Source organism: Somniosus microcephalus, chromosome 1 (assembly GCF_052327205.1).
Source record: "Somniosus microcephalus isolate GS21.2 chromosome 1, FLI_Smic_1.0, whole genome shotgun sequence".
NCBI classification, from domain to species: Eukaryota; Metazoa; Chordata; class Chondrichthyes; order Squaliformes; family Somniosidae; genus Somniosus; species Somniosus microcephalus.
Window position 1 is genome coordinate 115,141,630 of NC_140987.1, and position 16,203 is coordinate 115,157,832.

A 16,203-nucleotide genomic window follows, 5' to 3' on the forward strand; every position below is an offset into this window, starting at 1 on the left:
TGTTGGCCTTCATAGCGAGAGGATTCGAGTACAGGAGCAAGGATGTCTTGCTGCAGTTGTACAGGGCCTTGGTGAGACCACACCTTGAGTATTGTGTGCAGTTTTGGTCACCTTATCTGAGGAAGGATGTTCTTGCCATGGAGGGAGTGCAGCGAAGATTTACCAGACTGATACCTGGGATGGCAGGAATAACGTATGAAGAGAGATTGGGTCGATTAGGCTTATATTCGCTAGAGTTTAGAAGAATGAGAGGGGATCTCATTAAAACTTATAAAATTCTAACAGGACTAGACAGACTAGATGCAGGAAGGATGTTCCCGATGGCGGGGGAGTCCGGAACCAGGGGTCACAGTCTAAGGATAAGGGGTAAGCCATTTAGGACTGAGATGAGGAGGAATTTCTTCACCCAGAGAGTGGTGAACCTGTGGAATTCTCTACCACAGAAGGCAGTTGAAGCCAACATATTAAATATATTCAAGAAGGAGTTAGATATATTTCTTAAGGCTAAACGGATCAAGGGATAGGGGGAGAAAGCAGGGACAGGGTACTGAATTTGGATGATCAGCCATGATCTCATTAAATGGCAGAACAGGCTTGAGGGGCTGAATGGCCTACTCCTGCTCCTATCTTCTATGTTTCTGTGTTTCAATGTTTACTCTGCCCACCTCCCGCCTGATGAAAGGGGTCACGTCAAAATCGGTTCCCTAGTGTCCACACCAAGTTCTCTCAGGTAAGGTATAGAACAGCCAGATACAAGGCAAAGCTCCCTGCATTCTACCCCAACAAAGCGCTTCAACTCAAACCCAATGCACCAATATTGTGCCATTTCCCACAACCACTATCCTGTAGCCTCTCTGAATGACATTGCTAATTACTACTGAGCTAGGAACTGGATTGAGACAGCACAAATTCATCTCATATTGGACCTTTACAGTCAGCAGACAGTATACTTTCATCCCATGAGTCTGTACTGGATCTGAATCCAGATCCCAGTGGTGAAAGGCCCATGTCGAACTCTTCATGCTTAAATGTATCTACTCATTAAACCTTTTAGCTAGTGCATACTTTTATGATTGAACTGCATGTGCTAACTAAAAGATATGTCTTTCATAGTCAGACATAATTTATCACCAAGTGTCCTAATTTTAAGAGATTCTTGAGACTCAATCTTTATTAATCTGTAGTGTGATAATCGTTATCAGTTGTAAAAGTTAAGCAGCACTGATGTTTTACAGGAACCAGGAGATTAAAGGGAACAAATAAAGTCTGTATTAATTAGTTACCTGCCCATTCAGATCTCCAATTTACATCATAGGTAAATGCCCTTCAAAACAGAAAGATTGCTGTTTATCACCTGTTCTCGCTCACCTGTCCCCCCACCCCCACTTCCCTTTCTGTCTTAGTCATTCTTGGCTGTTTATCATGATGGCGGACATGTAGTCCATAGCCAATCGGTTGCTGCAGTCTGAATGTGATGATTTTCAGTTAGACACAGGCCATGATCCACCATTTGAGTAGCTCAGATATATGTAGTATTACATAAGCGTAGCTTGACTTCAGTAAAAATTTACAGTTCTATCTGGTTTATAGCTGCTGCCAAGGGCAATCGTAAGCCATGATTGAAGCTGTGTTTTTAAAAATGTTTATTTATAAAACATTTTTCAGTGATAAGAGGATAACAAATACAGATGGCAAAAAGTCAATCAGTACAAATGATAAATCCAAACAGGAAAAAAGTCAAACTTTTAAAAATTAACAATGAACAGTGAAAGCGCAAACATTTATGTATTAATTGTTACAATGCCCCCAGAATCAATCCCTCTAGGTCAATACAGAATACAGTGACGCATAGCAGGAATAAGTTAACTGCTGAATAAAATGGGGAGAATGGATCCCAGCATATATGTTTGGGTCAACTGGGTTTTTGATACTTATGGAAATGCATTGTCATGTTTAACACAGGTCAATTTTCTAACCTTTGCACAATGTAACTAGCAATGACCACTACATCTATGCTCTTAGTCAGAAAACTCCCATAATCTTCATTTGTTTCTTAAGCTCTGTAACACCAGTTCTGACATGGAGTTAAAAACTCACCTTTCAATGTGCCACTCGGGTTGCAGAATGCTGCCTTTAGCAAGGCTGTAACAAGTCAAATTTGCTCTTTTTCCTAACTTTTAGCTGTTTTTTTGTTACTTTTTTGACTTGTAGGAATGCTCAAAGCAGTGCTAAAAATAGATGAATAACTATCTCCCAACATCCCCTTTTCTTATGTCTACTTTTTGACTAAATTACATAAACAGAGGAATGTTGGACCCTGGATCTCTCAAAGTCACTTCAAGGACTCCCTACAATTAATGTTAAACATACTGGTTTCCAGTTTCCAGATGTAATTTGACCCTTTTTCAAATAATGGAGACAGAAATCTCTCCCAAAATTTGTGAATTTACAAAATTAGACTTAAAAACTCACTAATTTCAGTCTCAACAAGAGAATATGAATAAGTTATTCTGGCAAGGATTTTGTCTATTGTAACTACAGCATTTAATTAATCGGCTATTTCTTTATCCCTGGATTCTAGCTTCTTACTATCATTTTTAAATGGACTAATATGAAAAACCCTTAATTGCCATTTGAAATAATCTCAGCAATTTTACATTCAGTGTTTCTCTTAATCTAAATGTACACTCTCGGGAGCCGCAAGCCTACATTTCGTTGTACTGCACTTGTGCACTAACAATGACAATAAAGTTGATTATTATTATTATTATTATCTTAGCTTCACTTACCGTTTTCACATTCTTTTGCTTATATTGTTATAATTTAAATGAGAGCACGTGGTGTGTGTGTTACTTTTCTCCAGCACACCCCTTACTCCCCTGGTGGCACTTCCTTCAGATCAGCTGGAGTGACAGACACAGTCGTCAGCCTATCCCATCTGTCACTGTCCCATAGGCAGCATCAGAAAAGGAGTCAGATGCAAATGAGTGGAATGCACTTCAAATGATGTTCTTAATTGGAAAGTTGATACTGATGAATTGGTATCTCAGTGGTTCTGCGACTGTCAATGCTAAGTAAGGATGTCATTTCTTTAAGGGTTGCACGGATCATAAGGACCATCTTATGAGATACAGTAAATCCAGTTTTCATAAACTGTTTGAAATTGCCTCGAGTCATTTTGCTAATTTTTGCACAAAAATTTCTGGATTTATTTTTACAAAAATGAATAGAGTTGAGGTTTCCTCTATTATTGTACAGGCATTAATATTAGCAATTAAAGCTGTATAAAGATACAAAATCATATTGGTCAACCAATTCGACTTGCGCCCCAAACGAACACAAAATTGGCAGAGCACGGCTCAAATGCCAGTCTGTCCCAGCCTGAGGTCCAAGGCACATTTGGTTTTGGGCCTCATTTAAATGCTGCTGGCGCGCTGTGGGTGCTAAGCGGGCACCCCACTGCAGCTCACCACTTGGGGAGGGCAGTAAATTGGCCGGTTGCTATGCTGGGCTGACTGACAGGCCAGGTCCTGGGAGAGGTAGAAGAAGTTATTCGAGGTGGATAGGGTCTCAAACACTCTTTGCCGGGAGCAAGCGGAAGCCAAGCGCAGGCAGTGCAAGGAGCGCACGTCAACCCAAGCACCCCAGCCACCCGCCCCTTCAACCACCGTCTGCCCCACCTGTGACAGAGACTGTAGGTCCCGCATTGGACTCATCAGTCACCTGCGAACTCATTTTTAATGTGGAAGCAAGTCATCCTCGGTTCCGAGGGACTGCCTAAGAAGAAGAAGAAGAAGAAGAGTGGGTCAGAGTTTTTTAATGATCCCAGGAGGAGCATGCCTGCTTCTTGATTTCTTTTTTGTTACAACCAAGAGCAGGGAGTTCTCCTTGTATTCTGGGCAAAATTTGCCCTCAATCAACACAGATTATCTGGTCATTTATCTCATTGTTGTTTGTGGGACCTATTGTGTGCAAATTGGCTGCCATGTTTCCCTACATTACAACCATGACTACACTTCAAAAATAGTTCAATGGCTGTGAGGCGATTTGAGACATCCTGAGGGTATGAAAGGTACTATGTAAATTCATACATATCTAGTATTTTAGTGTAGCAGGGAGATGGGTTATTTATGTGTTCCATGGTGATCTATGGGAACTCGTGCAAGCCCTTGAGATTGCAGTCAATTTGTGAATGCCCAAATTCATATATTTGAACTCTCCCCTCCAAAACTGCTCATACTTAATTAGAGCCCCTAGATTGTACTGTGGATGTAAACACTGTCAATTAGCTCAGTTCTCCTTCATATAATATCCGATCAACTAGTCACATGATTAACATCACATGATCACAAGATACTTATGGATGAGGAAGGCCATTTTTCCCATGTTAATTTAGTCACTCAGAACAGCACTACACTCCCCCATCTAATGTCTTCTTAAATGATTAAACAGGCGGGTGAAGAAAGGACAGCTAGAGGCCGTATCAATGGGGCCAGAGGGAAGTAAGTTAAGGTTGGGCGTCGAGGTGATGCTAGGCCTTACTGCCTCATTTTGTCACTGTTTCTGCCACCTGATTTGGGGCAGAATAACAGGAGAAAATCCAATTCTCTCCAGTCTTTTCCTCATAAAGCAGACCTTTGACACTGGGCATCAGCCTTGTGGCTCTTGTCTGCGATGCCTTCAGTGCTTTAATGTCTCTCTTGTTTCATTAGTGGCCAGAACTGGGCACAGCATTCAAGGTGCGATCTGATCAGAGCACTGTACCATTTGATCATGACTTTCTCTGACTTAGATTGTACTTTTGGTTGTGTAGTGCAACATCCTATTGACTTTGTTAATTGCTGCTCTGCATTGGTTGGCCATTTTGAGTGTTCAGTCTACTAAGACTCCTAGGTCTCTTTCAACTTCATTTGTACTTATTTCAACACCATTCCTGAAGAATGCATATTCCCAATCGTTCCTTCCTATTTATAATTCTTTACACTTGTCTGCATTAAATTTCATCTGCCATTGTTTGGCCCACTCAAGTATTTTGTTTAACACATTCTGTAATTTCTGGACTGCCTCCTTCAATTCCATTTCCCCTCTGAATTTGTTATTGACTGCAAATTTGACCAATTGCCATTGATTTTCAGAATCCAGGTCACTGTTGTAAGTTATAAACAGAAGTGGTACCAGCTCTGAGCCCCAGGGCACCCCACTTAGTATTTCCCCTCACACTGACATTACTCCTCTAACCAGTACCTGCTGTTTTCTACCCTTCAAACAGTTTCTAATCCATACCCAAGTTTTACCAAGAATCCCCATGGATTTGAGCTTAATTATGATCTTTCATGTGGAACTTTATCAAATGTCTTTTGGCAATCTAAGTACACAATGTCATAGGGCTTACCTCAGTTACAGTCCTGAAGCATGCATTCATTGATATCACTCCAGCAAGATCTGAGGCAGCTCTCAGTACCAATTAAATTACCAAAGGTTTGCAACAGTACAAATAAATATATAGAAATGTTATATAAATTATATGTTAAGTAGCTAGGAGTAAATCAGCCACAGTAATACAATCTTGTGCATTAGGAAAAATGTCTGAACAGCTCCCATCTTGCTCTTTATAACATGTTTTACCTATAATGTCTTACTGCTCTGCACCTCCCTCCTACCTGTTTGTTATCTATATGCAGAGAAGGAGCCTACTATCCAAGACTACTAAAAGAAAATGCAAAAACCTATAGTTCCATTTTTTATCCTCAAAGTAACTTCTCACATCCCTTTAAACTGCTGCATTACAGAGAGTAGTTGCTGACTACGCTTTTGAAGGTTTTTCTGTTCTTCATGCAACTTCTCTTGTTCTTGAAGCAATTCTGCCTGCAAGATGGAGATTAACTGTTAATTTAAAAGGGAGTCTAACCTCACAGTCGATGGTCTCATCATGTATATGACACCCATCTTTTAAAAATCAAATCATTAAAAATCATTTGCATTAACTTTTTTCAGTTTCTTTTGATCAGAAAAAGTCAGATTTTTGCTTCAACAGTAAGAGCTGGATTTTTTTGGCTTTTCACATTGGGAACTGGGATTGTTCACCTTAGAGCAGGGGTTCTCAACCGGGGGTCCACAGCCCCCTGGGGCTCCTCGAGAGGATTTATGGGGTTCTGCCATAAATAACCTCCAGGATTTAAAAGAAAAGAAAAATATTCCGTCGCGCAAAGGTGGGATTGAGCTGAGCAAACTGGTGGCTCCAGCCCCAACACGGACCTCTGTTTCCCCCCTCCCGAACTTCTGTGTGATGACAGCGACTGAGCCCAGGTTCCCGCTTGCTGAGGAGGAAGAGAGGCGGCGGTCGCTGGTCGCTGAGCTCAAATCACCCGGATCGAGCTCTCCGTCCTTCGCTCTCCTCTCGCCAGGTCCCGCTGTATATATGCGTGCACTGGCCTGCTGGCCAAACAGTTGCAGTACAACCGGCAGAGTGTCGCCAGAACCGCCTACATGTCCAACCGATTCGACATCTAGACTTGGGACCAAAAACGTTCGACTGCACCCTTAGTTATTCTGCGCAAAATCGGAAACTCCCAGTTAGTTGATACATTTTATCAAGAGTGTTGACTCACACTGTAGTATAGTTACAAGGGTGCTGGCTGCCCTTTGGTGCCTAACCTCATTCATTCTTCACCTGCAAGCCTATAACTTGAATGTTAGCAGTCTTGCTCTACCAAGGAGGGCATCACAGGCAGACCTGATTGTTCACACCCAATGTTGGCCTCCAGCTAGGATTTCAACCTTCCAGGATTGCCCTGGAGTCGCCACGAATAAAACATTAATCTGGACACTGCTGCGAGCAATTTGGAAGAAAAATCATACAGGCCTTAAAAGAATTGTGTTCTTTTCATTTTCATTGTACATTTTTGTTTATTAGTTATTGGAGATGGGGAGAAAAGGCTGTTTGACTGACAATCAAGCAGAGAACCGCGACCGGCTGATGTGCCAGGAACAGTCAGTGAGGGAGTTGGGAGTTGTGGGGGAAAGAGGGAGACTGGGCGTCAGGTTATTAGGGCTCATGTGGAGTGGGATGGGCGTGGGGACCAGTATTTTCTGCAGTGCCGGGAGAGCAGCAACAGCAGCAGTAACATGGTGAGTGGGAGCGGCGCTGAGAGAATTTTTATACAGAAAATATATTTGTGTTGTGTTACAGGGGGTCTATGGAATTTTTATAACACGGGAAGGAGGGCAATGCACTACCTGAAAGGGTGGTGGAAACAGATTCAATAGTAACTTTCAAAAGGGAATTGGATAAATACTTGAAGGGGAAAAATTGCAGAGCTATGGAGAAAGAGCAGGGAAGTAGAACTAATTGGATAGCTCTTTCAAAGAGACATGATGGGCCGAATGGCCTCTTTCTGCACTATATGGTTCTATGATTCTTTATAGGACACATCTCTAATAGTAGAATATTATAGCTGTCAATGAATTAAATGGCAGTAAAGAAAATCATACCTACCAAAAGGAAAACATGCAATGCATTTATATTCACTGTCTATCCCACTGTCTACCTCTGTTGGTGGTGTAAAAACTATTAGGGCAGGATTTTCATTGGGCCGTGGAGGCGGGATTGGAGATGTGTGGGGGGTTAAAATCCTGAAATCGGGGGGGCACGAACCCATCCCGCCCCCAACCCGCCTCCATGCCAGTTTCAAAGGAGGCGGGTACCCGACCCGCACTGGGACCCGCCTCCCCGAGGCGGGAAGGGGATTAGTGCCAATTAACTGCCCGTTAACAGGTAGTTAACAGGCAGTTTTTAGCCTAATCTCTCTTTTCATTCTTGAAGTGTGGGATTTCCGACAGCTCCAAACCACGCCAAGTTAGCGAGGTGGACTGTCGGGCTTGAAGGGGTCGAGATGTCCGGTGTTCAGGTGAGTGATGGGTGCATGAGTGCAGAGGTAAGTGTGTTTGGTATGTTTAAAGTGTTTAAAGAAGTTTTACTTACCTTTACAGCCTTCCTTCCTTCAGGTCTCGGGAATCCCTCATCTCATCGGCACAGAAAGCAGAATGGCTGTGATCTGTCAAATCAGCTTTCTGTTCCGGAGAGATCTCTAAATCATCCTGAGAAGAAGGAATTAACTTAGAGTACAGATTGTCAGTGTTTGACAGCTTCAAACAGCTGTCAAACGCTGATATTTCATCTGTCAAAAGGTCTTGACAGATGAAATATCAATCTGTGATGTCACCTGTTGCCGGGTGGCCCTTAATTGGCCTGCTGAGCCTGCTGGGTGGGCTCAACAAGGTCAATCAAGTCAAAATCGTGTGGGTTGACTACAACTCGATGGAGGCGGGACTACAACCCTGAAAGTTGTAGTCCCGCCTCCTCAATGAAAATCCAGCCCTTAGAGTTTTGACCCATGCCTCCAATGGAAGTGAGGCCTCTGAAAGTAGATTGAGTGCAAAGCCATTGATGTTGGCCAAATTATTTGACTGCTGATGGGGAGTAGCTGAAATGATCAAGACCACTTCCATAGAGAGGAGGTCCAATTCCACAAATGAAGAGAAAGTTGGTAGTGTTGACCAGAAGAAGAGTATCATTTGACGTGGCCAGATGAACCCCAAAGATCTGCCTAAAAAAGGAAAGGTTTTGGAGCTAGAGGAAAGGGAGCGGTGCTGACTACTGGGTCTGCCCCTCCAAAAGGGGCATCAGCAGGGCTTCCGGCACTGCCACAGGGACGGTCATCACTCCTCTCCTAGTGGTCCCTGAGGTCAGTGGTGCCGGGGATAAAATGGAAGGGGAAGGGTTGGGGGGAGAGGGGTTCTGGGCCCCACATCCCTACCATATTTACATTCAGCAGGGCAGTTTGGGCTCGGACAATCTACTTTCCTAAGTGGGGGAAGGGAGGGAAGTCCAGCTGTGTGGTTTCAGGGTGGTAGGCGGTTTTTGCGGCAGTCTGGTGCAGGAAAATTCAGGTTATGACCTCCTAAAAGTAACTTTAAAACATGATTATTTATTATTATCACAGGATCATAGAAATTTCAAGATAGAAAGAGGCCACATGGCACCATATGCCTGTGCCAGGACTAACTCTGCATCAGATCTAGCTACTTTCATCCCATTTCCCAGTTCTTTCCCTGTATTTCTGCAAGTGCTTATCTAATTCCCTTTAAACTTTGTGCTTGACTAGGCTTCAATTATTATTGGTGTAATACATTCCATATTCCAGTAACACTTCGCATGGAAAACATTTCTTAATGTTCTCTTTTATACTTCTTGTACTAATTTTAATTTATGCCCATTAACTGATATATTTTGTTCTTGAAAATATCTTGATGCACAGAATGAGCTCACCATTTGAACAGTCCAATTAAATCAGATTTGAATTGCATCAAAAGGTGTGAATTTTGTGTGAATATAATAATGATTATATTATATTGTGGCGGTCCCACCGGGTGTCCCTTACTTATAATACATAATAATTCCCTTTAACTTAACTATGTATGTATATAACTTACCTGTTCGGGCCATTACCCCTTTAAGAACGCGACGTAACGTGGTGACGTCACGTCGCACATCATGTGACTCACCGAGACGCGAGCCGGCCCAGCTCAGCCTCTCACTCCCGCGGTGGCCGCTGGCCCGGTTCGGCCTCGTGCTCCCGACTTCGGCCGCAACGGCCAGCTGCAGTGCCGGGCTAACGCGCTGACGTCATCACGCACATCACGTGACTGCCCTAAGCACGGGCAAACGTGGTGACGTCACAACGCGCATCACGTGACCGCCCCAAGCGCGGGAAAACGCGGACAACGTGATGACGTCACAACGCAAATGTGATGACGTCATCACGCAATCCACAGGACTGCGAACTCAGTCCTCGTGGCGTCCTCACTGGGGAAAGACCTACTCCAAGGCTCTCCTGCATACATCTCTCTTACCTGCTGTATTTCGTCTGTTCCTGCATTAAAGAACTTCTTGATTGTTTATCCTGAAGTCAAACTCGATTATTTAGTAGGCATTCGTCCGATACCTACCTAGGTGAACCCGAATACCTACAATATTTAAATTACCTGGCCTCAGTTGTCTTCTGACTAAACATCTGCAGGTAGGACTTAGTGGTATAGGAGACACAAATAAATGAATTCAAAGCAGCTTTCTTGAAAGACAAAGGTGATCTTTACAGAATCAAAACATATTAGCGGAAAATGTAAGGTTAAAAAAAAGTCTATGGGCTGGATTTTATCAGCCCCGAGGAGGCGGGTACGGAGGCGGGACTGCCGATAAAGTAGCAGCAAGTGGGGGTGGATGGCAAAACCGCCCCCATCCCGCCTCCGTGCCCTTTTGCCAGGAGGCAGGAAGATGTGCTGCTTCGGGTCCCGTCTCCTCGAGGTGGGAAAGGGATTAAATCCTTTTAACTGCCTGTTAACAGGTAGTTAACAGGCAGAAAAAAGGATTAGTCCCATTTTGCCTTTTTAGTTGAAGGCTGCCCAGCCTCGGAGAACCCCGCCGGGTTGGAGGAGTCGAGTAGGAGGACTGCGGGGGTCGGCAGGACCTGAAAGTAAGATGTAGAGGTGAGTGATGGGTGCAAGTGTGGAGTGGTAAGTATGTAAGGTGAGTGTTAAGTGTTAAAAAATGTTCACTTACCTTGGTTTCTGCCTACAGCCTTCATCCGCTCTGGATTGGGAATCCCGACATCTTCCTTGTCGATTTCACAGACTGGCTGTTGGAACCTCCGAACCAACAGTCATCTGAAATTTACAAAGTTGAAAGGTTTGATGAATCCTGAACACAAAGTCTCATCAAACCACAGAGAATGTCAGTGTTTGACAGCTTCACAGAGCTGTCAAACGATGACATTTTTTCTTTCAAGAAGTCTTGACAGATAACACATTAGACGTTGATGTGCTCTGTCAGTGACTTCCCCTAATTGGCCTGCTGAGCCCGCAGGGTGGGCTTAACAAGGTCAATCTGGGGAAAATCCTGCTGGTTGGCCAGAAGATGATGGAGACGGGACATTGACCCGACGGGCAGCAGTCCCACCTCCAACTTGTCTCCATTGAGAAAATCCAGCCCTCTTGTTTGTGGGGATTCATTTTAAATCATGTAGGCCTGCTTTGTACAATATCAGAAAAATGAGACTGTACGATTGGAATAAATTGTAACTTTGGGGGGAATTTTTCGGGGTGGGGGGGGGTCAGTGGGTCGGGTGGGAAAAGAAACATTTCTGACAGCGGGTAGGGAACCCAGCTGTCAACCCGCCACCACAAAACGTTCCCAGATGTCGGGTCTGTCAATGCTGAATAGACACGCAGCAACAGGGGAGGCAATTTAGGTCATTATGACCTTGTTAAGAGCCACTTAAAAAGTATTTTGCGCTCACTTTTAAATTTTACGAGGTCGCCCATGGGGTCCACGCTGCCCAGGGATCACATCAGGTAAGGAGGTCGGGAGTTGTGTTACCATGAAATCATCTCTTTATTTGACAGCTACAAATGTGCTATAAAAGCTCCCACCTCACAGCTTTTCACTTTCCAAGCCTAGAAGCTGTTGCTTACTGCATTTGGAAGACAGATTGAGCTTTATGCAGCTTATAAGTCTTTGGAGTAAACTCTGTATCCAGTGTCACCTCACTGGAACAACCTCTCTCACCACTGACAGATTGCTTCTGTCATCTCAAGTTCACCTGCCATCTATTACATCAGCATCGGTGCCCTTGAAACTATCTCACCTTGGTCCTCAGAATCCCACCACGATCAGCCCCAACACCAGTAGCACCAGGCACACCAGCAGTACCAACTACAACAACCTTCTCTGTCATCAACTGATGCTGCACAGGACACAGGGCATCAGCACCCAATCACATTGCTGGCCATGAGGCCAGGGATGGCCTCAACAAAGCCAGATTTACTTCACTTGACGCTGTACACTCTGGCTGCCATATGATGCACCAGGCTGGCACCACCCCACACCATCACCATAAAGCATCCCTGCAATGCCCTAGCCATTCCTTTCACACTCATCACTATTGCGGGGGGTATCGTTATGTCTCACCATTCACTGCAATTCACTAAGCCACTTCCAAAGGTGCACACAAATCTGTCCAAGAATGCAAAGTGTTGAAAATAAAGATTTCAATGTTTGACAGCACATTAACAGAAACTTCACATAAACATTGGCTAAAACACACAAGTGCCTACCTTTGTGTGTTGTTAGTTGGTATGATTGGACTAGGATGAGGGTGAGTGTGAGGGGTGGCTAGTGAGATGGGGAAGTGATAATGTAGACAGAGAGGGATGGGTGGAGGTGCAAGATAAATTGGTGTGAGCAAGGATGTGCAGGAGTAGGGTAGGGAAGGCAGGGTGATGGGGATGTGATGAGTGGCACAGCAGGATGAGGTTGAGTGTAGCTTTGCAGTAACATTTCGTGATCTACTGAGATCATTGAAAGGTTTGCGCCACTGCAGCCTGGTCCTCCTGATGAAATCCCTGCTTGTGTTCTCCTGTGCAATGTGCAACCAGGCTGCGTTGATCTCCTGGGGAGGTCTCTTCCGCCCATTGGAAGGGAAGAGAACCTCCCTGCGTACTGTGACTCCCTCCTGCTGAGTGCCCTTCTCCCGCTATTCCTCCCTCTGCGAGCAGCTTGTCCTCTTCTTTGCTGTCTGTCCTCCATTTCCCTGTCATGCTGATGGCCAAGAGGAATGACAACTACAGCACCCATGACTGGGAGCAAGTAGTCTGACCAGAACCCTTGAAGTCAGAACCAAGGCCTTCTCCACTTGCAGCACCACTCCCTGTCACCTCACCAACTTTAAACAACTCTGAAAAGCTCCAAACACTTCTACAAACTTACACAGAGCCTGTAGAAATTTATTAGCAACTAACCTGAGGAAAGTCGCTGATCTCTTTAAATTTCGCTGGTGGGAGAGCCTTGCTGCTGAACGCATGTTCAGTTGTGCGAGGTTAAGACAGGGCGTTAGCTCCAGCGTTGAGACCGAAAATCATGTCACGATCTGCCCACTCATCATACTTCCAGCGCATGCTCCTAACGCCCTCCCTAGCGCCCTCACCAAAATGGCGTCCAGCGTGGCCCACACCTGAAATGTGCGCACATGACGCGGACGCCATTTTTGACACAAAACGGCCCCTGTAGCGGTAAAAAAATCGGGTGCTACGGAGCTCTAGGAGTCCAGTATTATACTGAGCAAACTTTAAAAGGAAGAGCTTCAAAAAAGAAAAGAAAGCTCTGTTGAATGTATGGAGGGAAATTGATCCCCATCGCGTGAAATGGATGTTGGGGGGGTCAATTTACAGGCGCAATCTCCCAAATTGGCAGCCAGCCATTTCCGGTGCCCGGGCCGCCTTGACAAAAACAGTTGTTAGACCTCTTAAATATGCTAATCAGTGACATAACACCTGTTTCAGGACCATGATTCCAAATTGAGCAAAAACTAGTCAATACGTACTCCAGTCAGTTTTTCCAAGTCTACGGTGGCCTAACCAAACGTCTTTAAAGGAACCGCTGGAGGCTGCTGAAGAACAGGTATGTTTTTTGGTTTTCACTTGTCTCAATGTGTAGCTAGAAGAAGCATTGCTGCTCCTGGCTCCACAGCAATGCAGCAGGCCACTGCTAGCCCATGCTTGCCCCCTCCCTTTTGCTCCCAGGACCTACATTAGGCTCAGCTCAGCGTCCGAGCTGGCCGATTTTGGGAAGTTGTGGAGATGAAGCCAAGGTCCAATTTGAAGAGAGACTTGAGCCTCGGTCTTTGGGCGTGCGTTTTCAATGTGTCGCTGCTTTTGTGTCAGTTCCCGCCGATAACCCAATTTCTTCTCCTTTATTTTTGGAACTGCACCATAAAGTTTAGGATTGATGGATAATCCTTACCCTTTGCCTGAACAGCTCCTGTCTTTCTCTATCGTTTTCCTCAGCCCGAGCTTTAAACCAGGCTTCATTCTGAGACTTATGTTTTTCTAGCATCTCCTGAAGTTCCTGAAAGACATTGGTAAGTTACAGGTCAACTCTGATTTGCCAAGGAGCATTTCATTCACAACATTTTAAAAAGTTTCAGCTCTATGTGGTGTGTTCCTTATCTGGAAGGTACAATGTAGAGGCCAGGCATTGTCCCCGGCAAGGGAAATGAGAGGGTCAGTCACCCTGACTGGTCTTACACAGCTTTTAGCAGTTGACTAAAGAGCAGCATTCAAATAGATGTGGGAGTACATCTCAAACCTATCATCTCAGCCAGCATGGTGTGTGATGTAGAGATATCCCAAAAAGGGAAATGAAGAAAATACACAATAGAAAATAATTTACCAATTTTTAAAAAATCTCTCAAGTAATATGAAGCTGATAATGCTACGCCATGTAGAAATACGGCTTATACAATTGCAACTTCATAGCATTGTGCATTGCCATTGCATCTCCTTCATGCAGGGCATTCTAGGTCACTTGATATCATAGCTACCATCTTATAAGCAGTCCTCCTATAAAACTTTGCAACAAGTTTAGCACGTAGAAGAAAGAACTTGCATTTATATAGCACCTTTCACAAATCTCAGGACGAACCAAAGCACTTTGCATCCAATGAAGTACCTTTTGAAGTGAAGTCACTGTTGTAATGTAGGGAATTGCGGCAGCCAATTTGTGCAGAGCAAGATCCCACAAACAGCAATGTGATAAATGACCAGATAATCCGTTTTAGTGATGTTGGTTGAGAGATAAATATTGGCCAGGACACCGGGTGAACTCTTCTTCAAAAAGCACCATGGGATATTTTATTCAGTAGTGTACTGGACTGTCAGTTTAGTTGATGTACTTAAGTCTCTGGAGTGGGGCTTGAACACACAACCTTCTGACTCAGAGGCAAGAGTGCTACCACTGAGCCATGGCTGACACCTTTTGTTCACATAAATCTTTTTAATACATTTCAGTGGAAATTTCTTCAGCACAGCTGCAGAGTTTTACATACTCTTAAAGGTTAAAACTAAAACATCATACTTGCTGAAAATTGAGTTTTGAATGTGGTGGGAGGCAGAAATGTTGTACTTTTTATAACACCCAAACTAAATTCTGGATTTTAAAGTTTGTTTATTTATGTAATTGAGTTTCACACTGTTCTTAGTTCTTGCCAATTGCAAAGCCCAATATTATGGCTGAAGAACATAGCTTAATGTCTTTATTTCTGTCATGAATAATATCACCCTTTCAAATGTGGAATAAAATTCCTTCACAGCGTGCTGCCACCAAACAGCATTAGCACCATGAATGAATCACGGTGCTAACACTATAACAGTGCAAACCACGCAGTGTATTCCACCATGTCAGTGACAGCTTCAGATTTTTGTGGCATACTACCATGGAGATCAGCAAGGACCATATTAATGTGGCAGAAGTGCTACCAATGTGGAATGATCTATTCTGGAGCCATTCCACTGATACTGCTAACTTAGAGGCAGTGTAGCAGTGGAATCTTGCTGCAATTTCACTATTAATAATGCTAAAGTAAAAAAGTAAATAAATTATAATCATTAAACACAACCAATACCCCCAAAACTTTAGTGACATGTAACTTTTTGTTTGCATGTGTATGAATGGGCGACAGGGCAACTGGACCAGATAGAAATGTTTATCCTTATACCTTTTCTACCATGGTGTTGAAATGTAGTACTGGCAAACCTATGCAAAACCATAATTTTCTGTGGCATGTTACATAGAATTTGGGTTTGTGGTTGCATTGCAGCTGGCACAACCTCATTTTCACTACACAAGATAAAGTTGCATGATGCAACAGCTTTTTAAATTGAATCAGTTTTGCTTTAAGGGTGCTATTATACTGCAGGTACAGGTTTGAGAGTGGTACCTGCTTCAAGTGATGCAGGGCCAGTTATACTGCTGGCTCTGCATTGTCCCGTCCCCAGAGAAAGTGGAGCTCTCCACAGCACTTACCTAAATTTAATTTGAGTAACTTCTCATTCTAATGCACTGAAGTGAGACCAAAACCACTTCACATTGATATAAATTATATACCTTAATAAAAAGGCACCAGGACGCCACACAATGTATGCCTTTCTGCTGTCAAACAAAGTTTGCTTTGGCTTTTACAAAAATATCAAGCTGTGTTTAAGCAATTATTCCCAAGAGAAAGTAAATAAGGGCTAACTGCGTACGTAGAAATTTGGAAATTAAAACAATGTGGAAAGATTGCATTATCATTGGTCATTATTGTGGTTAAT

The 16,203-nt window shown here is 43.7% G+C and overlaps 1 protein-coding gene across 4 annotated transcripts in view; it reads right to left on the bottom strand.

Moving 5' to 3' along the window:
- Positions 1 to 1,631: 1,631 nt before the first annotated feature.
- Positions 1,632 to 16,203, bottom strand: part of LOC147124305 (kelch domain-containing protein 3) — a 173,869-nt gene continuing 159,297 nt past the window's right edge. For all 4 annotated transcript variants that reach the window (XM_085984851.1, XM_085984818.1, XM_085984829.1 and 1 more), the window contains 2 exons: positions 13,856 to 13,960; positions 1,632 to 5,865 (listed from right to left, as the gene is read on the bottom strand). In XM_085984851.1, coding sequence (XP_085840977.1) covers positions 5,761 to 5,865; positions 13,856 to 13,960 — 210 coding nt within the window. In that variant the 3' untranslated portion in view covers positions 1,632 to 5,760. The remainder of the gene's footprint in view (positions 5,866 to 13,855; positions 13,961 to 16,203) is intronic.